The sequence below is a fragment of the Chenopodium quinoa genome, unplaced genomic scaffold (assembly GCF_001683475.1).
Source record: "Chenopodium quinoa cultivar QQ74 unplaced genomic scaffold, ASM168347v1, whole genome shotgun sequence".
Classification (NCBI taxonomy): Eukaryota; Viridiplantae; Streptophyta; class Magnoliopsida; order Caryophyllales; family Amaranthaceae; genus Chenopodium; species Chenopodium quinoa.
Window position 1 is genome coordinate 113,762 of NW_018743348.1, and position 27,999 is coordinate 141,760.

Sequence of the window (27,999 nt, forward strand, 5' to 3'; positions counted from 1 at the left end):
TTACAATTTTACATAATAGTATAACAACTTAGCATGTATTGGCATAAAAATATGTGTAAGTGTATAACCATATCATTTTGTGAGGTGTGTCAGCAGATGATTCATATATATACATGTAAACAAAACTCAAGTTTAGCTCTCGGAGAATCTTCTCAAAGGATATTCAACTATTTCAGCCGTGTCTTCAAAGCTTTTACAAGCAACTGTCAACATTCTTAGAGAAATGCTGCCCAGCTACAAAATTTAAAAACTTTAATCAATAATAGGCGCTATGAATTTACATCAATGCTTTATGTCCAGATCATCTCATACCATGTTCATAGGGTACAAAGTCAAAGCGGAAATTCTTTCTGAAGGACATCAATATTACGAGAATCACATGCTTCCAACATGTCATTTCTTGATGCACAACTGCAATATACATGTCATATGTGAGCACTCACGAAATTCAATTTAGCGAATCAAACTTCATGACAACAGAAATACCTCAAAGAAATCCTCAGATACTGCCACGCATTATCTGCCTTTGGATTCATTGCAAGCGCACGAACATAGTACCGGATAGATTCCTCGTACATGCCCTGTCAAGAACTTAATTATAACCCTATATTTTTCTGCATGGGCTCAATAGGTAAAATGCAAATCCTAATAAAATTGGGCGCTGCATGCACCAAAATATCTGCTGATTAGGTATGAGAAAGTAAAGGTTCAATGGAATAGGGTGCCCCCAATAACTTCATAAATGTCCATACACCCCAGGCCTCAATTATGATGCTATTAGATCCCAATTCCTAAATAGGTGAAGTAGCTAATAGTTTTAATACTATACTGCCCTGTTTGCGGTAATAAATGGTAGTACTTGTATTGAACTCATTTGTATTATTGTAAACCAAGTGTCCCCAAGTACATGTTTCTCTTTTTACGTTTTCACTGACACTCACCACCTTTAATAGTTTTGATTGGTAATAGAAATTTATGAAGAAATATACATACTTAGGGGTGGAGGCAATACGTACAAGGGTCATTAATAGCATGGAAAACAAGGAAGATCCAGTTATGAATAAACACATCTAGATGTAACACAGAGGGTAGAGGCAAGGCACTCAAGACTCAACTCTATTATAATATGGTATTTTATTTACAAAAATTAAACTACATTCCTCCCCTCGCAAATTAGCAGAACTTTTAAGCAACAGTCTTGGTCTTTTGACCACAAGTAAAACCCCCTATCCTGTGCGAGGATAAAATAAACATGAAATGGGAGGGATACTGCAGGAGCTCCTCGACTTGTAAATATGAGTCTCGAAGTAGAAAAAGATCTCAAGCCCAAGTTCACAGTAAAAGGCAGCTGTCACTATTTCACTAATCATACATAAGAACAACAGGAACAAGTAAAAAGTAGAGCAGAACCTGGTTGGCATAGCTGATACCCATATTTGCCCATGCACGAACATAATTGGGCTTCAGATCTAGGGCCTGTAGACACACAATAAATTAAGTGTGAAAATGTTATAAACAGAAAAGCAATTTTCAACCAGCACCTCATAAGTTCATAATTTGATTTTCATTTGAAGACCTAAACTCAAACAGTCGAACTCAACCCTTTATAGCTCCTTTAGTACTTTTCATGGATAGGGAATCATTTTAGACAGTTTCACTCCTTCAGATGACTAGAACTGTGAATGATAAATATTGAACCCCCTATGCTATGCTCCCTCGGCGCGGGCCTACCGCGCTTCGCGCCTGCGGCGTTTTCGCCAGACGGTTCACGTACCACATAATAAATCCTATGGATTCTGGATTTCAAAATGAAAGGCCTACAATCACCACTAAAATCCTTTTGTTTCCACTTCCTATACCTGATAAGTGTCATTTATGTCGCTATTTTTAAGAGTTTTCTAGTTATTTTTTCATAGTTTTTATATCTTTTTACTTGGTTTTAATAACATTTTATTACATTTGTCATGATTGCGTGTGAAATGTCGTTATTGCTCAATTTTGGCTTTTCTTGCATATTTTAGTTGCTTATGGCATTAGATTAAACTTTATTGGTTTATTCTTATGTTTAGGAACACTTGGATAAGTTCATTGCTCAAGATTGAAGAAATATAAAACATAAAAGAACAAGTAATGAAGAAATGTGCACTTGATTTGCAATGATCGAACTTCAAACGCCTATATCTTTTGATCTACAAAACATTTTGGGGCAATTCCAATTGGAGATGAAATCTTATCTTGAGAGCTTTCCAAAGACAGGTCATATGCCCAATTCCGTTGTAAAACGTGGGAGATATGCTCATTTGAAGCTGAGCGGTTTGCCCAGTCCGATAGGAGCGGGCGCGCATCCTATGAGGAGCGCCCGCTCTAAACTTTCTGGAACGATTCTGCCATATTTTGTTGCAGCTAGGAGCGCCCGTGCACGAAATTGGAGCGCCCGCACCTCTGCACGCTGCTCGACTTTTTGCGGAGCTTCCTAAGCAATTTAGTAAGGGGTATAAATAGATTTTTTGCTCATTTTAGGGGGAAAATTCATATTTTCAGTAGTTTTAGGTTAGTTTTAGGTTTTTAGAGAGAGAAACTCTCAAATTTTGGAGAGAGAAAGTGAGAGAAACAATGGTTTTCATGGATTTTGGATAATCAAAGGAGGAATTTGATGATTTGAAGATCTCCATTTTATATCAATGAGCATTTCTTACTCTCTTCTCTCTTTATGCTTTATTAATTGCTTTGTTAATCATGTTTGAGTAGATTTCCTTCTACTAGGTGTTGAGTGAAGCTTTGTTATGGTTAATTGAGTTATTTGAGATAAATTTGATGATAATTGTGTGATTAAATTGATTGAATTGATGATGGCATGTTGTTTGTTTTAGATTGGATTGATCTCCCAAGATAGCAAACTTAATTGCATGTTAGTTCTAGTTTGACAAGGGATTGTGAATTAGAATTTATATATTTGATTGCATTTTGGGTAAATTTCTTCTATGCACCTAGTCAATGAGGGATCTAGGCTAGGAATTTGAGAGATTGCTCTTGATGGTAATTAATTCCCATTTTAATTCTTTCTTTGCATGATTGATTATCAAATCGATTCCCATTAACTTGTTAATTGTTCAAAGTGGATCTTTGCCCCTAGTAGACTTTGTAATATCTTGATCTTTATATGTGTGTTAGTGTAGTTGTAGTGTCCACTATCCATAAACCGACTTCGGTGTAGCTTAAGCATTAGATCGAGAACAATCCAACATTACCGTTCCTTGTGGTTCGACTCCGAACTTACCACTAGACTTGTTTAGGGGTTAGTTTAGGATTATAATAAATTTTGTTTGGCCGTGAGGAGGTTAGTCAACGACATAATTTCCCCGCGCTCAATACCCGAAAACATGAATATAGAAATTACGGAATTACCACACTTACCAGACTAAACAGAAATTAGAGCTTGCAACATGAATGGTGGTAACAAAAGTGGAAGACTCTCAGATTACCCATGTTACTGCTACATTTGTACAGCGACTTGCAGAAAATATTGGATAATTGTTTGATATAGATGCCGGTAAATCAAAGAGAGGGACAGCTTCTTAGGTGATATGGCCAGGGAGATATATACAGGTGAATCTCTTATTCCTAAAAATTGTTGCTACAAAACATAAGACGCAAACAATGATGTGGAAAAAAAGAAAGAATACGTAGCCAAGCCGACACTTGATATTCAATGTAGGGGGTGTGAGAATTTCAAGATTACATATAGCTGAAATTAATAGTATGCTCTTGGTGCATCCAGTAATTAGTGATTAATAGAACCAGGGAGTCTTAAGGATACATTTCCTCAAGAATATTTCCCCCATCTAGGCTGAAACACTTTCAGAGTTCCAGTAAAAAACATTAACAAAAAGTGTAACCATCCCGCAAATTGAATCTATGTTTGAAATGAAAAGGTTCAAAAATACTAAACACTAGAGCACATACAGGCCAGTGTCCTCACTCTATTTATTAAACTAAGTTACTGTTATTATGAAAGGCTTTTTCTTACAAAAAAAATCCTTTCCATTTGAATGGGACATTTGACAAATATTTATTAAACTACGTATTAAAAGTTTCAATGATCGAGATCACACATAACAACCTGTTCACAACATTACTTTCCATTTGAATGGGACATTTGACAAATATCATCAAGGTGCATAATATATAAGAGAAAAAGGGCACCACAAATTGCAATAAGAAGCTACCTGCTGATAAGCATCTATTGCTTCTGCACTCTGAACACTATTAGCTTGTGTGGCACCCAGCTTATTCCAAAGAGAGTAGTCATGTGGTTTTAGTTTTATGGCTGTCTTAAATGAATCAATGGCTTTGTCATATTCCCTGGATAAGTTATAAAGTACACCCAATACAATATGGACATCAGCATCCTCAGGTGATATCTGAGCAGCCTCATTGAAAATCCTTGCAACCTGCAAGCCATGCGCTTCTAGATCATAAACAATGAACACAAACAACTACTAAATTTGCAAAATTATGGCTAGATTATGATTATTTTTTAAAGGTGGAGAAACATCCAGAACTATTGAACCAATGAGCCCTCCACACTTCTCTTATCCTATCGAAAAGGGAAGAAGTTAAAAAAGGAGCACTAATAACAAAAGAAATTTGAGACAAACACGTGTTTTTTTTCTACAGTTAGTCGACAACAGTTTTTAGTACCACATAACCTCTTGGATTTCCCCAAAAATGGCCATTACAAGTGCATATCTATCCATAAACCTCACCCCCAAGGGGCCAAGGTAATAAAATTATATGGCAGCTCTATTTTGTTTCCTTTCTGATATTGCTTTTTTGGTGGTGGTAGTGTTTTTATTTTATTTATTTATTTATTTTTATTTTTTTTTTGGGGGGGGGGGAGGTGGTTTACGGTGTAGGGGGGAACCCCTTTATCCAAGAAACCCTCAAAGGGCAAGCCAGGGATTATTGGGGCTCCAAATCCAAGATCATCCATAAATACACCATATAGAATACTCCACTATGATACTGATACTAGAGTTGGCAAAAGCTAACACAACACGAACTAGACACATGAAAAGGGGTTATTATTAAGCATTTTCGACTAAACTGATCAACACGACAAGACACAACTAGTTAAATGGGTTGGATTAGTGTTGAAAATTACAAAACGAACTTGACATGAGCCAAACCCTCATAAAGGGTTGGGTTAGGGTCATGTCAGACTCATTAGCCACTTAAAGGAATACAAAAAAAAAAAAAAAAAAAAAAAAAAAAAAACTCTCATAGCAGTCGCCATAAAATTCTCATCTCAGCCTCTTAAAGACTCAAAACACTCTTTTATACTTCCTCTCTCTAAGAAAATGGAAATTAAGCTAATCTCTTTTTTGATTTTCTCTTGGTTAATTTTTGTAGATTTGTTTACTCAAGCTCTATACCTATCTAAGGTGATTTTTTTTTTTTTTTTCTCTTGCATAGTTCGCTTCCTCCTTTTTTATTTTTCCAGTTTGAAGATGGGGATCATACAAATTTAGGAGTTTAACAATGGAGCAACCATCCCTAAAGATCATGAAGTTATGTAAGCATCACCTTCGAGTATTCAAAAGAGAATATGACAATTGTAAAGCTTGTACGAGTATTAAAATTTTGTTGTAAAAACCAGTTTACTAAATCTCATACGGTATATTTATTCTACGAATGTGTTAATTTTTTAGCAATAGTTTGCAATTTGGAGTATAACTAGAGAACAATACACCTCTATAAGCTTTAGCTAGTTACAAACACAAAAGGGTTGAAAATTTCTAACAAAAACAAGACCAGATTAGCTAAACGGGTTGAGATGGGTTCAAAATTGTTAAGACTCTCACACAGTTAACACAGAAAAAACAAAGAGGAATGATCAAATCATTGATTGAAAATATTAAAGGTTTCATACAAGCTAGCAGCTTTAGGCTACAAAGCTCCAAATAGTGACTTAAGGTCACAACTCTCCTAATAGTTACTTGAGGTCACAGCTCTCCTAAGAATTCACTCATAATCTGCCTGCCTCCTCCTTCCTCATCTCTCTCTATTAACATACACGGTTTCAATCCCTAGGATGATTGCTTTTGTCTCATGTGCAAAAATGACAACTCCCTCTCTATTTATATTAACAGAATGATACTAGACTACCCATTATGGCTCTCCTTAGGTTGGTTCATCACATGGGTCAGGCGGGTTAGGTCTGTGTTACCTGTTTAAAAAACAGTTGTGGTCATTTCTGATTTTCTGGCTTTCCTGCGTTTTCGTGTTTAAAGGTTTCCAACCAATTTATACGTGGCAAGGAACAAGCACAACCCAATACGGCCCGTTAGATGACTCTGCTCTAACTGAAATACCAACCCCTCCGTCCCATTATAAAGTACATGTATTTATGTTACTTTGACACCCTGTTGTACATTGGGTGTCGCGTGCGAATCCTAGACAACATATGACAAAAATTCCCTTACCATTCATTTAAACTACCCAAAATAACCGCCACTTTTTAACAAAATTTGTGCCTAATTAATAGGTTTTTTTTTTTTTTTTTTTTTAAAAAAATAATTCTTGTCTTTCCACCTTCAAGACCCTTACCTCTAACTCTACACTTAGCTCTCTCTCTCTCAATTTTTCATATGCAATTAAACCCTTCTCCACCACGATGGATAACCCATTGTCGCCTCCATCACCGTGCCACCCCCACCACCAGTCCACCACCCTTTTCAGCATCTGTGATTCATCACAGTTTTTGTAGGAGGTGAGTCGTGACGGTGGCGGAGAGATTTAAAACCAGATCATTGTCATCTGCTTTCGAGTGAAAGTGAAGGTAAAACCAAAATTAGAAGAGAGATGACTAGACTCAACGGTAGCAGCAGCAGGCGCTGGTAGATCTCGTCAGCGAGTTTCCATGGAGGTAGGTAGGTCAAGAAGTGGTGAGAGAGGTGGAATTCTGACGGAGGAGCGATGCAAATCTATTGAACCATTTGCACAGCACATTATAATATTTCTATTTTAACGAAACACATTATGAGAAAAATAGGAATTTGATCAAGTTGAAGAGAGGGGGGGGGGGTTAAAGAAATTAAGGGAGAAAAGAGATAGAAAAACAATTAGGGTTTCAGAAATTGGGGGGGAGTGACAGAAAGTCAGAAAGAAAGAAAAACAAGTAATGCTGATTTATTTTGAAAAAGAAAGGGTAAAAGGTGTGCATGTACCAGAATATATTAATTTAATAAATGTATGTAAGGGAATCTTGCTACTCCCTCCATTGTCCTTAAATATTGTGAAACATGAGAAACCAACATTGTATTATGGGACGGCGAGAGTAGCCATTTCAAACATTTAATCAAAGAATGGTACATGGGTAGAACAGTATCTTTGTCATGTTACTTTAAAATCCTCTTGAAGCATCAGTGCATCACAGATGGAATTCTAGTAAAACCTCAAACCTCGGTGATGAGCCAAACAAGTAACAACTCAATAAGCAATAGATTTGAGATGAGGTCACTTACATCAGCATAATAAAGAGAATCAGGCAGCTCTTCAGGTGAAAGTGTCCCATATTTTGAGTGATTGCGAAGCCACTGGTACAGATATTTCAGTGCAGTAGATTGCTCCAATTCTGAAGTTTACACATAAATCAATTAGTCCTATAAAATTAATTTAAATAAAATAGAAATAAGGGAAATAGGATTTTATTTTTTTTATTTTTTTATTTTTTTATCCCAATTTAATTTAATATTTAAAAACAAATTCACTGACAAGCTTTACTTAAAAACATTATAATTTCTACATTCATCTGCTACAAGTTCACAACTCTGCTTGTGGAAACAAATTCCCACAACAAAGTAACAACAAACGGGTAACCAATTTGTAGGAAGAAAAACACTTGACACTTTAAAGGTTCCCAAATTCAAAAAACCAACCATCAAACCTTTACCCAACTAGCAAGTTCTGTTATAACAAAGTATAACAAAGGATGGTAAAATAATGTAAGAGGAAGAGCAAGAAGATTAACATTAGATTTACCATTTGTATGACTCACTCCAAGAGCAAGAAGAACTTCTAGGTTTGTGGGGTCAACTTCTTGAGCCCTCATCATCGATGCTATAGCCTGCAAACTCATTAAAAGACAGTGCGAAGAAGATTTAACTAAGATAATAATCGCCAGTGCAAGAGACAATCTTTGAAAAATTGCAACACACATGCTGCCATTCCAATAAAAGCAGGACCATTGCTCATCTGCCAACTTAAAAGGGTCCCCCAAATATCTAAGCATTTGCCATCATATTAGAACAATTTGAATCTCAGATAACAATAATAAAGGCATCATGTTCTTAAAGTTATCCAAGATTTAGTAAATTCATTTAATTTCTAATATCACGGAACGATGATGAGTCAAAATGTAGAAGAATAACAAAGTTGTCATCCCAACATGGATCCAGCCACACTCTTACCAAGGAGATGTACCAAAAAATTGCCATCAGAATTATATAATGGGTAGCACTGACCTGTTGATCATCATCGTTTTCTGCATGAGCTATTCCTAATAACCTCCAGCCTTCAGCATTGTCAGGATTCTTCAAGACTTCAGCCTCTAAAGCAAGCACAGATTCACTTAATAGCCCCTTTCTAAACAGCTCTTGCCCTTCTTTTAGAGGATCAGGGTGACCAACATAGGGGTTCATGTCAGAAAATACATAGACACCCTTTGAGGAATCTGAATTATGCTTGGCAACAGACTGTTCATTGAGATATCTGCACTTTATACAAAAACAGGGCCAATTAGCTCTTATATGCATAATTATGTGTCATCCAAAAAGTCAATTCATCAGCTCCCATTTGTTTTTTTTTATTAAATACGGGTTGTAAATTAGTTTAATTTCCACAGTCAGCTACACTTACTCATCATAAGCACTAGCCCAGCTGTCCATAATATCCTCACCAACTGCACCTTCAGCTTGATGCTCAAATTCTCCTACCCAGTCTTGGACGTTTAACTTGGAGAACTCATCCACCCACTTGTCATCCCCCAACAATTCCTTTTCTCTTGCGCTAGTAAATTCATTAACCCATTTTTCTTCACCATGAGGGAGCTGTTTTTTTTTATTTATTATTACACAGAAAAATCAGAGATGAGACAAAAAAATCCAATCAGATATGGGGAGGATGTAATAAACTGCTACTACAGAGAATGATAGTCCTCCCAGATATGGGAAAGATGTGATCACAACAACAACAACAACAAAGCCTTAGTCCCAAAATGATTTGAGGTCGGCTAACATGAATAGTCATAAGAAACCGTACAATATAAAAAGGATCATAACAAGATATCAGTTGAAATAGTTTGGAAAAAGGTGAGTAAAGTGAGAAAAACAAGAGCATTCAAGAAAAATAAAGGGAGTTTTAAAAGAGAACAAACATAAAAATTCAAGAAAGTTTAAAAGAGGTGGTTAAAAAGTTTAGAGTAAAAAATATAAAGGTTTGAGAAAACTTTAGCAACGGTAATCAATACTTTTTTTTTTATTTTTTTTTTTATGAAATCAATACACTTCATAAAGCACTAATGGGGTAAAATAATAAAAGAGAATACTAAGATAAATTTAAAAAGGCATCAATAGGCTTTCTTGAAAATGTGATCATATATAACAAAAAATACACTAGAAAAGGGTTGAAAAGAAAGTCCAAAGTTAAAACTTCAAATTAATAAGTTCAATTAAAAAAAGAAGACACATAATAGATAAAACCAATACTTTTCAATGAAGACAAACTCCCTTTTGTAGTCAAATATCTAACTTAACTCTTTAGAATTGGAATCTAATATCAATGAGGGTTAATCCACTTCAACTACAACAACCTTTCAATTGTGGCTCAACTATCTATTTTTAATTTTCTTAGAAATTTTTAATGATGCTTCCTAGTGAGTTAACATTCTATTTTAGCATCGCTTTGGACCTTAGAGAACTAAAAATTGTAAAAATCAGTTACTAGTTAGATTGGACATGCATATTCTATTGTTAATTCTCATGCGGAACCATAGGAATTAATCACTATTAAGTACTTATTGTTTATACATCATTGACAAAGCCTCTGAACAAGCTAGTAAACATTAGTTATTTTTGGTTTGATTGTGTTTAATTGCACCTAACAAGCATTCGTTGTAAATAATTGGTTGAGGTGGCTTTACTACCGAATACTGAACTAGGTGCAAGCTTGATGAACTAGGTGCAAGCTTTTTTAAAACTAGTTATTGTATTCATTGTCTATGTGCAACTTGATGAATTAGGTGTAAGCTTAGATCACTGCACATAGACCCTAATCAATTAGAACTAGGTGCAGCTTGATTAATTAGGTGTAAGCTTTCTAAAACTAGGTGCAGTTTGATGACTGTTATTGTACTCATTATCTATGTGCAGCTTGATTAATTAGGTGTAAGCTTTCTGAATTAGGTGCAGTTTGATGAACTAGTCATTGTACTCATTGTCTATGTGCAGCTTGATTAATTAGGTGTAAACTTTCTAAAACTAGGTGCAGTTTGATGAACTAGTTATTGTACTCATTGTCTATGTGCAGCTTGATAAATTAGGAGTAAGCTTTGTAAAACTAGGTGCAGCTCGATGAACTAGTTATTGTACTCATTGTTTATGTGCAGCTTGATTAATTAGGTGTAAGCTTTCTAAAACTAGGTGCAGCTTGATGAACTAGATATTGTACTCATTGTTTATGTGCCGCATGATGAACTGGGTGTAAGCTTACACCATGTTCATCAAGTCTATGTGCAGCTTGATAAACTACATGTAAGCTTTACTCACCTGATTAATCGAATTCGAGTCCAATTCGAATCTGACCCGATCCAAAGCAAAAAGTCTACCTCAGTCCGCTAAACAAAAACCTTTGGCTCTAAGAGTCGAACGCGGATAGGGACCCTAGTTTAGGTCCGGTCCGACCCCAATCTTTCTCATATATCCACAACCCAGATAATCAATCAATCAAAGCCTAAACAATTTGCATGCATTTACGATTTACAATAAAATTAGGCCAAAAAGGGTATAAACAGGTTTGGATCCATACTTGGATTCGGAGATTCGAATTCAGCGGACATGGACTTTGATTCAGAGGTCCGCATATTCCAACGGACATGGACTCAGAATCCACCTAATCGGACTTGGAGTTGGATCCGATCCTAGGGTTCGATATTCTTTGTATAGAACTTAGATCCTAAGGGTCCAATCCAAGTCCGATCCATTACAACGAGAAAGTGATCGCAAAACAATTTAAATTTTGTAACGAAATAACTTCAGCAACTTTAAAATTCAAACAATACTGTCTTAGTTTTTCATACATCCATATCATAAAATAACAAAATATCTTGTTTAATAATCAACAGTTGCTAAAAAACATTGGGTAAGATTATTCATATACACAAAACCCTACAAGGATAATGAACAATGTTACTCAAAGGATACAACACACAACTACACAATTGATCTAAAATACATAATGATTTGCAAGATAAGCTTAAAATAATTAAATGAAGCTCGTCAATGTGTAAAATATTTGGCCACACACTAGTTGCTTTATGATATCTTGAGGTCAGGAGTTTTTTTGTCCATTGTCCTTTTTTCGTTTACGGTGTCTTTCTCATCTAATTTACAATTACTTAGATTAGAATATAAGTAGTCAAGTTACTTATTTCCCAGATATTATACAGTTAGGATTCAAGCATAAAGCACAGCCGAACAACATGTCTAAAATTTCAGAAGCTGCAAACTTGCCTCTTTAGAAAACTGGTCAGCCCATGAAAGACCCCCATCATGGTGTTGTCGGTATTCTGCTCCCCAGTCCCCAGATGCAGATATTGAACTCTCCTTGACTTGATTTCCTTCAACAAAAAGTTCACCACGACTCATCTTTGATACGAATTGAAGAAATCTTGAATTCTACAAATTGCAATGTTTACCAGAAATTAAGACTATGTGATACAAACCAATCTCAGAACAAGAATTAACACAAAATGCAGAATCAAACATTAGATAGACATTGTATGAAAAATAAATAAAATTGGCCACTCAAAATTTTCGTTTTACACAAGTACTGAGCTTAGCTTCCATATATAACAATCCTGCATTAACCAACCCAAAAAATAACAAAATAAACAAATAATAAATAAAAGAAGAGAAAGTTAACAGTATATCAAAATCAAAAAATGAGTGACAAATTTTATAGTTTCTTATTAATATTAATTGCCCCATATTTTGAGCCAACAATTACAAAATTCTGAAACACAGCACTCCAATTGGACTTAGTTAGGACTTAGGAGTCACTGTAATACAATCACTAAATTCCAACCTTATTGATACTATTATATCAACTTGAATGAAAGATATTTTAGCAAATTTACAGTGGACTTTTCGCCTAGGGGTTAAATTTATACATCCTTAGAATATTATCAAGCAATTAACACTTGTCATTGCCAATTGATGAATCAAAGTACAAATGTCCCGAGAAACGAATTCACAATCCAATGGCAGAGAAAACTTAGTTTTGCAACCTGAACATTGTACTAGGGACCGCACGAGGTAGGAGACGATTGAGGGACATCTCAGGGACACCGTAAATTGGAGGGTCAACGTTATTTGGGGACGTTTCCAGGATGGTGGTGAGTTACAAGCGCGTCCCCATGTTCAGTTTTTTTCAAAAAATATTAAAATACTAAAATTGCAAAATAGAAGACCGACAAAACATTTAGGGTTTCCTATTTACTCTCTCCTTCGGTTCACCTCTCTCTCTCTCTTCGTGGACCCAACGGCGATGCACTGGCAAGGCGGCAGTAGGCAACCTGCCTTTCTCTCTCTTCCTTTCTATCTCTCCTTTCTGTTCGACTCTATGTCTTCCTTTATTCAACTTTTTTTTTTTCAAGTTACCTGTTTTCCTCTGTACAACTCTTTTTCTCTCACTATTCTTGATTTTTTATTTTGATTTTTAACTCCTTTATATTTTTTAGTCTAAAATTCAATTCAATTGATGATTTTGTGTGTAAGGTACATCGCAATTAAAATGTTAGGAGATTAAAAGTTATATTATGTATTCATTTATTCAATGCAATGTCATATGTTTCTTCCTCGATGGCCAAAAGTGGTACTCTAACATTGAATTTGTGATATTGAATAGGAAAAATTGGTTTTAATAATCCCAACTTTGAATGATTTTCTTTAAATAATCCCAACTTTTAATTATTCTGGAATAATCCCAACTTTATAGGTATCTTCCTGAAATGATCCGAAGTGTTATTTTTGTTGCTTTTGCTGATCTCTTTTGGGACTATTGTGTATAAAAAAAATTAAAAGTTTGGATTATTATAAGAAGATACCAATATAAGTTGGGATTATTCCAGAATAATCAAAAGTTGGGATCATGTAAAAAAAAATCGGTCAAAGTTGGGATTATTAAAACCAATTTTTCCTACTAAATATTAAAAAAAAAAACTGTCGTACCCGTAACCAAAAAAATTTAGTTTTTCTGTTTTCAATCCCCGTCCCCGTATCAGTGCAACATAGTTGTATAGGAGTGAGGTAGAGTAGGTATGGGGCAATACAACCACATAATTGGTACTCCCTCCATTCGTTTGCCCTTTTTGGCGTTCCCTTTTAATGGTTAAGTTTCAATTATTTTTTTAAGGAAAATTTGTCAAAAAAAACCTTTTATATGCACCATTTTGCGAAAAAAAACCTTTCAAAAGCTTTATCGTAAAAAAAAAACCCGAAGTTAAAATTTTTTGTTCAAAGAAACCTAGTATCACTAATTAACTTAATTAACCCCTAATCTCTTCTAATTACTCTCTAACTCTCACTCAACTATTAAATAATTAAATTAATTTATAAATTAACAAAAAAAACCACCACCACTCTAACCACCAACCGAGCCACCTTCCTTTCTCTCCCCTTCCCCGGCAGCCGCTCCCACCACCGGTGACCCAACTCCACCGCCACTGACCCCTTTCCCTTTCCCCCTTACCACCTCAGCCACGAAAACCACCTCCAAACGGCCTGACCCTCACCTACGACCGACCCCCTCTCAAACCCTAACCCGACAACCTTCATACCCGCCACATCAATCGCGAAAACCACCCCAGCCACACCCACTCGACCGGAATTCCCGAAGTACCACCGCCCACAGACGACCTCAACGGGGGGAAGGACTGTGTTTTCTTCTTCCATCTTCTACTTCACTTTTTCCCCCTTCTTCAACCACCATCAACATTCAACCATTTACAATCATTCAATTTTTCAAGTTTGAAAAAGATAAAATGATTGAGGAAACTAAGCCAGCAATAGACGCTGGAAAACATGGCGCCGAAGATCAAAAACCGCCATTGACGGGGTTGATTTGATAATCTTATGGTGGGTTGTCGGGTTTAGGGTTTCGGAAGGGGGTTGGCCGGACGTGTAGGTGGGTCACCGGAGGTGGAGGGTTTAAGGTGGCGGCTAAGTTGGGGGAGGGGGCTGTTGCCAGGGGAAGGGGAAAGGGAGGAGGGTGGCTGATGGTTAGAGTGGTGGACTGGTGGTGGTGTTTTTTTTTTTTTTTAATTTATACATTAATTTAATTATTAAATAGTTAAGTGAGACTTAGAGAGTAATTAGAAGAGATTAGAGGTTAATTAAGTTAATTAGTGATACTAGGTTTCTTTGAACAAAAATTTTTAACTTCGGGTTTTTTTTTTATGATAAAGCTTTTAAAAGGTTTAATTTCGCAAAATGGTGCATATAAAAGGTTTTTTTTGACAAATTTTCCTTTTTTTAATTAAAATAAATATATATTTTAACATTTTCCTCATATATACATACATATTTTCCATGCAACTATCCCCATTTATCAAAATATTTACATATTCCCAATTCAACTATTCCCATTTACAACAATATTTACATATTCGCAATACAAATATTCCTATTTTCGAAGTTAATTTAATGCTTGTTTTCCATTATCCTATTTTCCTTATTAACCACGAAAAACAACCAAATGTAACCTACTGTCGGGAATGGAGGTGGTACAATTTTTCAACCACATACCAAGCTAACTTAGGCATTATCCATTTAGACAAAAGCACAACCTCATTAATTCAAGATCAAAATGTTACACCTCTGATGTAAGAAATATGTAATGCCTTAATGTCATGTAAAACCAGAAAACAAAATTAAATTGATTAACCCTTTAACGAGCATCATGAATATATTAAACCCTAAGAGCTAGTATTTTCTGACTGACAAATAGGTCCAATACAATACAATACTGCATATAAAGAGGATCTAAGTAGAATTGGAAGAAAGTAGCAAAGATAGTTCCCAACTCTCGCAGCCTCGCAGATATTGAGGATTTCTTTTTATTCACGATTAACAAAATGCACAAAGTCAATGTTATGTGTTTGGTTCAATTCCCTAAGCCTATGGCAGCAAAAGCTCAGGAAAAGAAAATTCTCCATTCATTCAATACTAATGCAAAATATTATATGGCTTTATATAGTCAAAAATAAAAACACTGATTCCTACTAAATTATAATAATAACAAAATCTAATCAAAGCATATCATAGTGGAATAAAAACGAGCTCACAAAATGTACCCATTACAATCTTGATTTGTAAAATAACCCAACCCCAGATTTCAGAAGTCTGAACAAATCAATCAATTTTGGATAGACATAATTAATGCACCTTCATAAACATCACATAAAGGCGTTACTGAGATCCTATGCTAACAAGAATCCCGAGTTATTCACTAGCGAGTTCAATCACATCTAATACCAATGAGGGAAACTCCTTAAGCTTCTATGACCTAGCCCAAAGGGAAACCAAGCAACCCAAGAAACCATCAAAAGGTATTTAATAATAGCAGAATACCACCCTAATTTTCAATCGGAGAAAGCATACCACTCTAATGCATAATAGTAAATGCATAATGCTTCACACCAGAGCAGTTTGTTGTATGCGCTATCTTTACTTATAACTTTCAAGTGGCTTTGAGGTTGCATATCAGGTCCACTAAGATGAACACTTTATATTAGTTGTGTTGCTCCCTCCATTTTTATTTTAAGTGTTACACTTTGAATAGCACATAGTTTTAGGTAATTTAATTGACTTTAATATAACAAGACATAAGTGGGGGTAGTTGAGGTATCAAAAGAAATGATAAGAAAAAGATAGTGGAAGTAATAGTTAAATACAAAGTAAGAGACGTGAGAGGAGAGAATAATTTATTAAAAATTTAAAAATAAAAACAGTAGTAGGTATGTGTGGGGACCATGAGAAGAAAGAAATAATATTTAAATGTAGTAGTTTGCCAAAAAAAAAAAGAAGAGTTAACACTTAAAAAAAAAGTTGCATTAAGAAATTATAACACTTGAAAAAATGGAGGGAGTATTATGTTTTGCTCCCCCAACACCCTCTCCCCAAAAATGTTACTTAATATTGAAAAGAAAATGATACTCGAAACTTAAGTAACCCAAGGATAACACTCAAACCTTAAACTTGGGATCGTTGTTTTGGGCTAATGTGTGTGCAAGGATACGGGTTTGCTCCATTCCAGCTAGCCTTGACATATGTTGATTTGATTGATTTAGAGATACAGCCTGAGCTTGATCCTATAAAAAGGAGAGAGGCATCAGTTATTGACAACTTCAACAGATCAACATAGATCACTACTACATTTTATTGAGAAAGAGTAAAATATTTCTTCAGATAATCAAAATTCATGCTGGCGAAATTTGTAATTTAGTATCTAATGGATGCAAAATAAGGTAGGAAATAGCAAACTGGTAACACATTAAGAATGTGGAAATCAGATATGGTGATTTAACATGTGCAACTTTAATACCCACAGCTAACTTCTCGTCCTATAATAGGAAGGTAAAGCAGCAGAGTTAAAGGCTGCACTTCTTACATGCTCAAACTCTGAGGCCCAACCATTAGGACCGTGTTCCTGCTCAAATAAATTGGCCCAACCATTTGGATTGAAAAGTTCCGGCTTGTTCTGCCTATATTCGGCAACCCAGCCATCAGCAACAGGAGCACGAAGTCCTTGTGACTCATTCCAGTACTCTTCCAGCTCCCTTACCCTACCAGGCAGAGGTCCTTTTAATTGAATATCATTGTCAATATCCAGAGAACATAGTAATGCATCCACCTGAGAAAAAATATATAACAAATAGTTAAAATGGCCAACATTCCAAATGTTCAGCATTGTTTGCATTCAAGTCAAAACTACAGAAAAAATCATTCTGCCTCGAGCAAATCAAAATGACCCCTAAAATTTACTCCTTCCGTCACTTTTCTATGGTTACACTTTGACCTTCATGGTCTCCAATGCACGTCTTTGACCGTGTATAACCTGAGCAAAAAGTTCTAAAAACTTAATATTTTGCAAATTCATTTCAAGACGAATCCAACAACATCCCACATGATATGTTTTGATCTTTATAATAGAGTATTTTTTTAGTCAAAGTTTATACACATTGACCATCAAAGTCAAAATATAGTCATGGAAAAGAGACAGAGGGAGTAGCAACAATCTTTGCACACTAAAAACTCCCTGCATGCGAAGGAGATTGTCCATCAGGGGGGTGTGGAAGACAGCCACTATAAAAGGACCCCTATTTCACTCTCATTTCTAGCTATCCTCCAGCTACTCCTTGTGTTATACAAGTGATGAGTATGAGTAGGACTCTACATATAATTTTAATTGCTCATGTTAGATACACAAGGTCCAACGTAGATCAAACCATGTACATAACCACATTTCAATAAATAGGCAAATCTAGGACCTAATTAGATACTTAAGTCTAAATGACCAAGTCTAGCTTGTGTGTGTGTGTGTGTCTTGGGGGGGGGGGGGGGGGCATCACTAACTAACCCCACCTCTCTCCTTGTCATCTCTCTCCCTCAAACATTGAACTTTTGGCGAACACCTTCAATTTTGCTCGGGCGAATGATTTTTATCAATGTTACTAAGTGATGAGAGAAAATAGAACCAATTACTTTATAGTAAGGTAGATTTATAATAACCATAATTTTTACAACTCATAAAAGGAATAGGTAACTAAATAAATGACGACAAACCTGTGCATTAATGTATTCCTCACTCTTGTCGGCAAAAAAATGTCGAGCCATTATGCTGCTGCGATTACGAATACATTGTTTTTCCCCTTTGGTCAACCCCAACATAGGTAGTGCAGTGGGACGAAAAGGTGCACCGAAACGGCTACTATCAACAAAGGAATGCAGAAAACCTGACAATATTTTTTGTGGTGGTCCTGCATAGTTCAGCAATCAGACAACTAGCATGATTATGAACACACCTAAACACAACTCTCAAAACACCAATGTAAAGAAACTACCTAAAAAATGTTTATAACAATTGCAAACACATTATCTTAAGTTTCTTGAGAGGAATTTCTTGCCGAATTTCTCTGTTGACCATATATAGAAGACTAAAGGTCCTCCTAAAGAAAATCCCTCTCTTTTTGCAAGGCACCATCAAAGCAAAAGATAAGAGTCCAAAAGTGCATAGATTCCTTTACATTTGTACAATGTCTATGGGGTGTTTTACGGCTCGTTTTATGTTTTATTTATTTGCAGTTCCAAACCTTCTATATGTGTTTTTGTGGGTGTTTTGAACCTTTATTGGTGTTACATGAAGTTTTCAAACTAGATCTTTAGGAGTTTGCAAGGTTCTAATTGATAAGCTGCCACACCTCCTTGGATTCTCCAAGCCCAAGGCACTTTATAATCATCTGAATTTGAGGTTTTGCAGCTAGAAAAATAGGATTTTGGAAGAACGTCTTGTTTCCTTAAATCTTTCTAGAGTTGGAGCCTTGGAGGGGAATTGAAATCCCCCCAACACTATCTTTAAAGATTAATTCTAAGCCCTTTTCAATCCTTACAAACCAATGTGGAATTAAGGATGGACTTGTAAATCACATTTACATCTTGACAATTGTACTTTTTTGTTTATTTTTTGCTTTGTTATAATACAAGTTAATTAATTATTTATGTTCAGTATATTAGACTAAAGACATGTCATCGATTCAACTATTCAACAGATATTTGTTCTTTTAGCAATAGTATTGTTATTTTAAGTTTTAACATATATTAATGCACAGTGCATGAATTGCTAGATACGATCAATATTATCATCATATCATGTTAAACCTATATACCTAATGTCTAATACTTAATGACTTATGAAAGCGGAGTTCTAATCATATTGTACCTCTGTACATTAATTGCAATTGTCGTCTTTAGTAATCTTTGCTTATCATGCGATTTTAGTATGTTGGTCGTACAAAATAAATGATGTCCGTGCCATTCTAATGATCATTGAAAATGTATGAGGTGGTTCAACTAGTAAGGGTTGTCAATCTATCTAATGACAAATTCTATGAGTCAAAAATTGGTTGAAGCATGGTGGATTTCTATTACTCTATTATTAGCTAAGTATGTCATGTATCGTGTCTTTATTAGTTCCTTGCGTCAATATCTAGTTCTCCAAAAAAAAAAAAACTCTTAGTCATGCACCCCCCCCCCAAACTCCCTTCCATTTTTACGAACATTATATCCTGTCTAAAAATGTTCCTAAGAAAAGAAGTCTTATTCTTACCAGACACTTTCTCTTATAAGTGAAGGCAGAATATTGTTTATTCTTGTGTCCTTCACCTCTTTTTCTATTGCTTTTATAGATACCTTAGTGTGGGAAGAATTGGCTGCAACCATGTTCTGCCAAAGATAATTTATGGCTTGAAGCCTTGAACAAATAGATGAAGAAAGGTTTAATCACTAGGATGTGGTGGGTAACTTAGAACCCCACCCCCTCAAAATAAATAATAAATAAAAAGGCTGGTATTTCTTTTTTTTTTTTTTTTGGAAGAAAACGGTCAGTGCTATTATTCAATTAACAAAGAGTCCGTTACAACATAAGGATTAATCTCTTGAGAGCAGTGATTAATCCACACTTGATCCTCACCGAAGGGCACTAATCTAGCGAGATGGAGGGCTGGTATTTCATTTGACTATCAATATGTGCCCTTAAAAATGAAACCGATACATTTCTTTGGTATCTTAAGAGTTGAAGTTCCCTTTTTTTTTCAGGCTACTGTATTAACTGTAATGCGCCAATGCTATGAATAAATATTAGTTTCTTAGAAATACTATGGTGGTCGGAATTGGATACAGATAGTGAATCCAAGAGCGAACATGGAAAATTCTAATTTCAAAGGTACAAAGACAAGTTCATGAAGTTTCCTAATTTATAATATGGGTTTGGGACACAGCAAAATTTTAAGAAAAAAAATCTGTAAATTTCTCAAATTAAAAGCGGTACAGGAAACAGTACTACTCCATGTAACTTATCAAAGGAAAAATAAAAATAAAATAAAAAAGAAAAGAAAAGAAAAAAAGTATAAGATATAGTGCAGAAAATTAAGTAGCAATCTATCATAAAATAATGAAGTATTCACACACAGAAATGCAAAAGGGAGCCAAACGATTGAAAATTCAAAATACTATTACATGACCGCATGACCTCCGCTCCACATTCGATTAATGGAGGACAACAAAAAGCTCAAAAGAAGAAAAGAAACAACCCAATTACGCGTGACTTCTGCCCCCCATTTAATTAATTTGGAGGAGAAAAGCTCAAGAGAAGAAAAGAAACGAATGCCCATTAACAATATAAGAATAGAATGGTAATACTCGACAGCCAACCCCATAAAAATCTAGCAGCAGTTGCCCAAGAAATTGACCTTGCTCATAAAAGGCAAACGTTTTGCCCTTACCTTCAATTTGCACATCTAAAATTGACCCTATGAACCCTAAACATTTTTTATATCTCATTATCTTGTTGCCCTTTCAATGAGCATGTTACAGTAGAAATGCTTGATAAGTATAAGAATAGGATTCAGTGTCCGCACTGGGTCAGGTTGTGTCAACAAAGGTACAGTAGGGGAAAAGTGACAATTCTGACTATCACAACAATCTAGTCGATAAAGTGCTGCATAATATTTTTTTTTCTTGATATGAGATAAAGTGATTCATTATATTATAGGTTCTGCTTAGTTCTCAGTATGTGACAAGGATTCAGTGTCTGCACTGGTCAGGTGTCAACAAGGGTACAGTAGGGCAAAGTGACAATTCCGACTATCACAACAAAATAGTCGATAAAGGTGCTACATGATATTTTTTTTTTGTTAATAGCCAAAATAAACAAAATGCTAAACCACTCTAAGTACACTTTGAAGGCCATTTAGTTGGGCAAATCCCAAAGCAACTTTCTTTTTTCCTAGACTTGGCAGCTTCAAAGTGTAAGATACTAAGATCCCCATAAAAGACAAACTCAAATTGAAGAAATATCATATATTACACTCCACCGAAGGCAATCCCTGCAAACTTCATAAAAGACTACATAAATCAATTTGTTCACTAGTTGCTTTCTTCGAGGCACTTGATTTCATTTAAGCATAGAATTAAATGTCAAGCCTACTGTAATGAACAATACTTGGCAAACTGGATTAAGACCCAGTCGCCCACCTTTTTTTCCCTGGTTTATTGTTGGGAATTAGTTGGATTCAAGAAAGAAAAATGGCATATTTGAGGTAGCATTGAAGGAGAGGTTGAAGAATCAAGTGATTTGCCAACATGTGGAAGTTAAATCCTTACACTATACGGTATCATACAGAATTTTAAGGGAAATCCCTTATCTATCTTGACGTCTAATATGTTTTAGAAGGGAAAAAAAAAAAATCGTGCATAATCTTATAAAAGTAGGGCTGACAAAACCGACCCGACCCGATAACCTAACCCGATAATAGCATGTTAGGGTTGAGGATTTCGACATGAACCCAATCTGAAATTAACCCCTTATCCAATTTAAAACCCTAGGTATATAAACCCTTTGCCCAAATTTAACCCTTTGCCCAATTTATAACCCTAGGTATATAAACCCTTTACATTTTCTGATTTTTCATTTCTTACCTAGCTTATTCACTATCATTTTGCGCGGCTGCTTACATTCCCCTTACATTTCAATATTTCAACCTTTTCACCATTTTCACAATTCATTTCAATATTTCATCCTTTTCACTCATTTTCACATTTCAATATTTCATCCTTTTCACCATTTTCACATTTCATTTCTTCTAAATCTCCTTACATTCCCTTGCGGCTGCCCTTTAGTGATGAATCTCTCTCCCTAACACTCCCTCTATATTTGTCTTCTTCCTCTTTTTCTATGAAGGTTCTAAAATTGTGTTTTAATGGTTGATTGAAGTTTAGTTTCCCCCTCTTTTATGGTTTTAAAGTTTTTATTTTTTTAGATTTGTAATTTGAAGGTACTTTTAGAGGAAGAAAAAAGTTATATTCGTGTATATATATGTAAGGTTATTTCGGAATAAATTAGGGTGATACATGTGCAAAATTTGGTCAGATCTGAACGAAGCTACTTCGAGTGGAGCACACAAATTCAGAGGTTCTGCATTGTAGAAGAATATATGTAAACTGTTAGCGTATCTAATTTGTGAATTTCTACTTCTGCTATGTATGAATTTACCGTACTAAATACCATATTACAATGTTTTTAATAAGATTAGATTTAATGAAATATCATATTTTAAAAAATGTTGTTTTATTATCATAATAATAATAATATATACTCCCTCCGTCTCATAATATAGTTCCTGTTTTCATATTTTGGAGACCCAAAATGTTGTACCTATTTCTATTTTTGGATAGTATGTAAAGACCATTATACCCTCATTTTTTTTTACTTTATTCATTGTACTTCCTAAATTACCCTTGAATTTTGCACATGCTTTGTACTTTTTTCCACTTTCTCTCTAACTTTTGTCTATAATTGTATTTTTCACTTATATTAATGTATTTCATCCACTTTCTCCTCCTATTTCTTAAATACCGTGATAAAATACAAACATGAACTATATATTGGAATGGAAAGAGTACTTCATAAAAATATATATATATAAATCAGGTCAAATTGCCCAAGGTTGGGGGTTTTTAACCCGAACCCGAAATTGACACGAACATGAACTGAACCCGACCTGACCTCATATGTTTCTAAAAGGCCTGGTGTAAAATTCATAATCGAAAAAAAAAAAAAAAAAAAAAAAAAACATCACTAATATGTTGCTAATTTTCCTTTCTTATACACTATCAAATGGCTAAACAAAGATTGCATCATCCTTACTCCACATAGCAAGTATACATCTTTAGCTTTCTAGGGCTGAATCTAAAGAAAGATGATAATAAATGGCAAGCTATAGTAAGGCTTTGTTCTCTTCACCAAACTTAGAATTTTATTACTTATGATTGTTGATGAAGACTGGAAATATTACCTTTTTATACTACTTCCATTACATATTATTTGCAACTTTGGAAGGCGCACAGAAAACATTTGTGGCAAACAATGTGTAGCATCTATTGTTGGAAAAAGTTGCAAATAATATGAAACGGAGGTAGTATTTGTTTACCAGTTATTAAATATCTTTTTAAATTTGTATTTCAAATCTAACAAGATCTATTGTTATTACCTTTGTCCCATAAACTACCATTTTGGTTAGCAAAAGTATTTATGAGAGAATTTATGGTGAGGTTCTGTTAATTGAGGTAGTAGGTATAGTTTTATTATTAAGGAATGTGAGAGAAGATGGGGAGATAAGATGGTTATAAACAATATTTTATCACGTAGACATATCCCAAAATGAGAAAGTTAAATGGGAGACAAGGAGAGTATATACTCGTGTAAGGAAACAATGTCAAATTTAGTCAAACCAAGAAATCACATCTAATAACAACAATTGAAGCCTTGATTTGCCAACCATGATCCTCACCTTCCATTCCCTTCTGTCTAATGTATATATCCCATCCAAGTCATCTTTGATCTTCCCAACATCCCCTTGATTTCAACCCCTTTACTCCCTTAATTCTGATTTCCACCTGACATGCCTAAACCAATGACATCTATTCTTACTTGTATTATTCTCAATACCCCGCAACTTTCCTACTAATATCTTCATTTCTAATTTTATCCTTTAAGGTGTTCCCACACATCCATGTCTAATACGATCCCTCTTGAAAGCCAAACATACCCTTTAGCTTTTAAGGTATGCTACAATCAAACAATACTCCTTAGAGCCAACCGGACTTAATCACGTAGGTTACATCTTGATAAATTTTTTTATTCTTTTGTGAAATTGACCTAAGGTGTTTAGAACACTCGCTTGTGGGCACCCCTTATAATCGTACTTCCGTCTAAAGTGCATCACTCTCTTCCATAATTGGACTTGGATTGGAAACCAACCAGAACCAGACCCGGTAGATTCCGATGCGATCCCCGGTCCTTAAAAATAAGTGATTCAAGGTTTCCGGTCCGAACAAAAATCGGAATTTTCCGGACCGGAAACCCGGATAATTATTTTTTTTATTTGTGTAAAAATAAGACTTGGGTAAACTAAAACGCTAAATTGTATAACAAGTCCATCCACCCTTCTCTCTCTCTCTATTCTCTTCCCCTTCTCCTTCTCTCTCTTATACTCACATTCAAAACATCTACATCTCCACGCCGCGAGTCTGCATCTCCTCATCCCTTCATTAGCTCGCCACATCAATCAGAGGTGGCCGCATCAGTCGTCACTCGTAAATGTCCCTCACCAGCAGCGCAAACCACCGAGTGAACTATAGATCTATAGTTATAACAAAAGTTAGGTTAGGTAGTCCTCTTTTGTTTACTCCTCTTTTTTTTACTATGCGATTTTACTCCCTTTTTGTTTTGATCCTCGATTCCAAAATTTGTCCAGGCATTTTGGTTATTTTGGTCCAGGTATAATGATATGCCCTTATCTCGATTACTTCTATTTTACTGATTATTAATAAGCAACCTTTAAAATATTCGGAATTCCATGGAACATTGCAGTGGGATAAAGACCTCATAATGTTATATTAATATTATTGCTAGTGCTTTGGTATCACACAAGATGTCTAAAGCACTAAAATTAAACAAATGTGTATAAAGATTTAAAAACTTTAACGAAAGCACAAAGTTAAGGTTTAACCAGTCCAATCGGTCAAAATTTGGACCGGACCGTAAAAAATCAGTCCAGACCAGTTGATTCCGGTCCGGTCTCCAATCCATGAAAAATTGAAATTCTGGCCAGATTTGGACCGGTGTGTAGCCCTAATTGAGCATCCCCTTCATTCTTATAAATTGGCACTAAATTGCTCTTCCTCTAATCATGTCGCATCTTGTTTATTCTCCAAATCTTGTTAAACATGTCTGTTAGCTAATCAACCTTTCCAAACATCTTCAAACCTCAAAAAGGATACCATTTGTGCCAACTGCTTTCTTTAGTTCATTCTCTTCAATGCCTTCTAGGCCAAAAAAAAAAAACAAAAACATAAAAAATTATTATTCAAGATCACCTTATTTCAAGGAAAGATAACATAGCCTAAAGGGGGGCATCAAGTAACTCCTCTAAAACAAGCTACTCACCAGCTGGCTAATACATTGTCCAAGGAAGAAACCTCCACTTTAAATAACCTTAGAAAGGATACCAAGACCATTTTTTTTGGTTTTTTTTGGCAATATTACACAACACGGCAGAACACAGCCTGAGTGCCTGACTGTGTTGCACGCTGCACCTGTTGTTCCTGCATCTGGCTGCTAATAGTGTATTCTGGCTGTAAAGCATGGATGTTCAAGAAACAGACATCTTTCATTGCTGCCCTCTGCTAATTTCATGTCACCTCAAACCAGTGTTTGAAAAGGAGTGCCTAGGGAGCATCTAGGCGCTAGAGCTCTGGGGTAGAGCGTTTGCTAAGTGAGACGCACCAGGGTTGCATCTTAGTTGCACATCAGTCAAATTTTTTATTTAAGTAGCACCTCATTTCAATGAGGCGATCCAACACGCACCTAAGCACAGCAGGATTCCTATCACCTTAGTGTGCCATGATAATGTTTATAGATTGCCTCTAACATTGTCCTCTGTTTTGTTTCATGTCCTCACACCTGATCCAAGCTTCCTAATTTTCTTATAATCAATATATCAAGCAATCCAAATGAGGGAAGTGGTGAACCTCACCCTATGACTCGAACACACCAATCACTAGAACTCTAACAAAAGGCCTTGTTTCCATGTTGGGATAATAAAACATATCCAATTATTGTAAACTCTTGTTTCTAAGCTAGTGAGTGCATGTAAGAATTAAGTGGATTAAGCAAGATAGATGTAGTAAAAAGATGTGTGAGTGTAAGAAAAAGGTGGATAAAGTAGGAGAGAGTGAGTGAGAAGGTTTAAGTATTGTGAGAAAGGTGGGGTAATTTGGTATAATGTGTTTGCCTAAAATAGAATAAAGTGAAATAGGTACAATAAAAAAAAATGAAAAAAAAAAATCCATTAATTTAAAAAGTAAAAAGGAAGAAGAAAAACACTAATGGAAAGTTCGTAAATAATAAACAGAGAGTAGAACAGTGCAAAAGGCTTAATGAGGGCAGCTAGCAACACAATGAACTTGGTAACTTAACAAAAGCAAAGGCATACCATATTGGTAGATGCCAAGGTACAAAACATATTTAGTCTTTATAGAGACCTAACTCAAATATCAAGAGCATTGTCACAAACTCCATATGCATATGAAGAGATATTCGACAGGAACACTAAACAAAGGTAACCACTACTTCCAAATCCACCTTGAGAGCAAGTCCATCCAAAAACCAAAAATAACAAAAAAATGTAAAGCGTTATAATTACCATCCCAAGATTGTTGAGTTTGAGTAGCAAATCCTTCATTATAAATGTGCCGTGATTCTAGAAAATTTGATTCCCTCTCAGGTTGTATATCATCCCAAGCTTCCGTAAATCCACTATGACTAGCGGAACGATAGTTGTGAAGAAAGCCCACGTCCTAACAGAATATTCGGAAATCCATCAGTGCGTAACATAATTGCACTATGTATCACATCATACACTATCGTTAATTACTAAGCCAAAAACTACACACCTGGCCAGCTGAGTGTTGGTTAAATTGATATTCTGACTCTGAACCGGGAAGAGCTGTCAACTGCTCATCAGAATTTGAGTAAAATTGATTGCTGGAACCTGAGGAAGTTGACGTAGGGATCTCCTTCAACCTGTCCTGTTATATAATATATATAACAATCAGAATAAGGGAATTTTATTCATGAGATTCAAGCATCACAGTTGTACATAATGATATCAAAACTCAAAAGTGCCGTTTAATCGGCATATGTAATGTTAAAAAATGTGTTTCTCACTCACTCACCCAACACAATACATGCATTTCCCATTCATTTATTTCTAAAGTTTAACTATCGCAGCAAGTGTAAAGACTAATCTGCTCTACAATTTATATCAGTTTGATGCCAAGGTAACACAAAATATAGACGAAATGATAAGAAAAGCTGAGTGGGTGAAGAATCAAAGGTTGATGTCAGACTCCGATGATAAAACATATGGAATTAACCAGGTATACACTAATTAAGTTGTAGATAACAAAGTCCAAGCTCTAACGCAGGCAATAGAAATCATTGACTAAAATTCCACCCTTTCCGTCAGCCTAATAACAATAAAATAATACTCTTACAACAGAAGGATAGCAGAATTAAGGGAAAGATGTAGGGGAAAACAAAAGACCCGTGTTTTGGAGGATGACCCAATAAGGGCGTTGGCCAGAGAACCCAGAGGATTAGAAGAGGAGGAAGAGCCGGAATCGTTACAAGAAGCACCACCCGTAACCAAATCCCGCATCGCCATGATAGACCAGATTTAGCTGCTGAAGATGATTTACCCTCTCTCTCCAATCTCCACCCACCCTCTCGCCTTCCTCTTCACCGCTCGTACGCTCCTCTATCTGACTCACTAATTCTAACTTGTGTGAAATTGGATTGCCAAGGTTACTCCGTATGATAAAT

The 27,999-nt window shown here is 35.5% G+C and overlaps 1 protein-coding gene across 2 annotated transcripts; it reads right to left on the reverse strand.

Moving 5' to 3' along the window:
- Positions 1-13: 13 nt before the first annotated feature.
- On the reverse strand, positions 14-27,984 carry LOC110737987 (peroxisome biogenesis protein 5-like). Of its 2 annotated transcripts, XM_021918341.1 has the most exons (16): positions 27,722-27,984; positions 27,069-27,203; positions 26,819-26,972; positions 18,123-18,316; positions 16,948-17,190; positions 16,529-16,648; positions 11,790-11,954; positions 8,920-9,110; positions 8,526-8,772; positions 8,044-8,128; positions 7,527-7,636; positions 4,227-4,451; positions 1,411-1,476; positions 487-581; positions 313-411; positions 14-234 (listed from the first exon to the last, which is right to left on the reverse strand). In XM_021918341.1, the coding sequence occupies exons 1-15, from the start codon at positions 27,839-27,841 to the stop codon at positions 333-335; spliced, it is 2,229 nt and encodes a 742-aa protein (XP_021774033.1). In that variant the 5' UTR covers positions 27,842-27,984; the 3' UTR covers positions 14-234; positions 313-332. The 2 variants fall into 2 exon arrangements, with proteins under 2 accessions (XP_021774033.1, XP_021774032.1); XM_021918340.1 differs by having other exon boundaries at positions 14-411.
- Between the last annotated feature and the right edge of the window lie 15 nt (positions 27,985-27,999).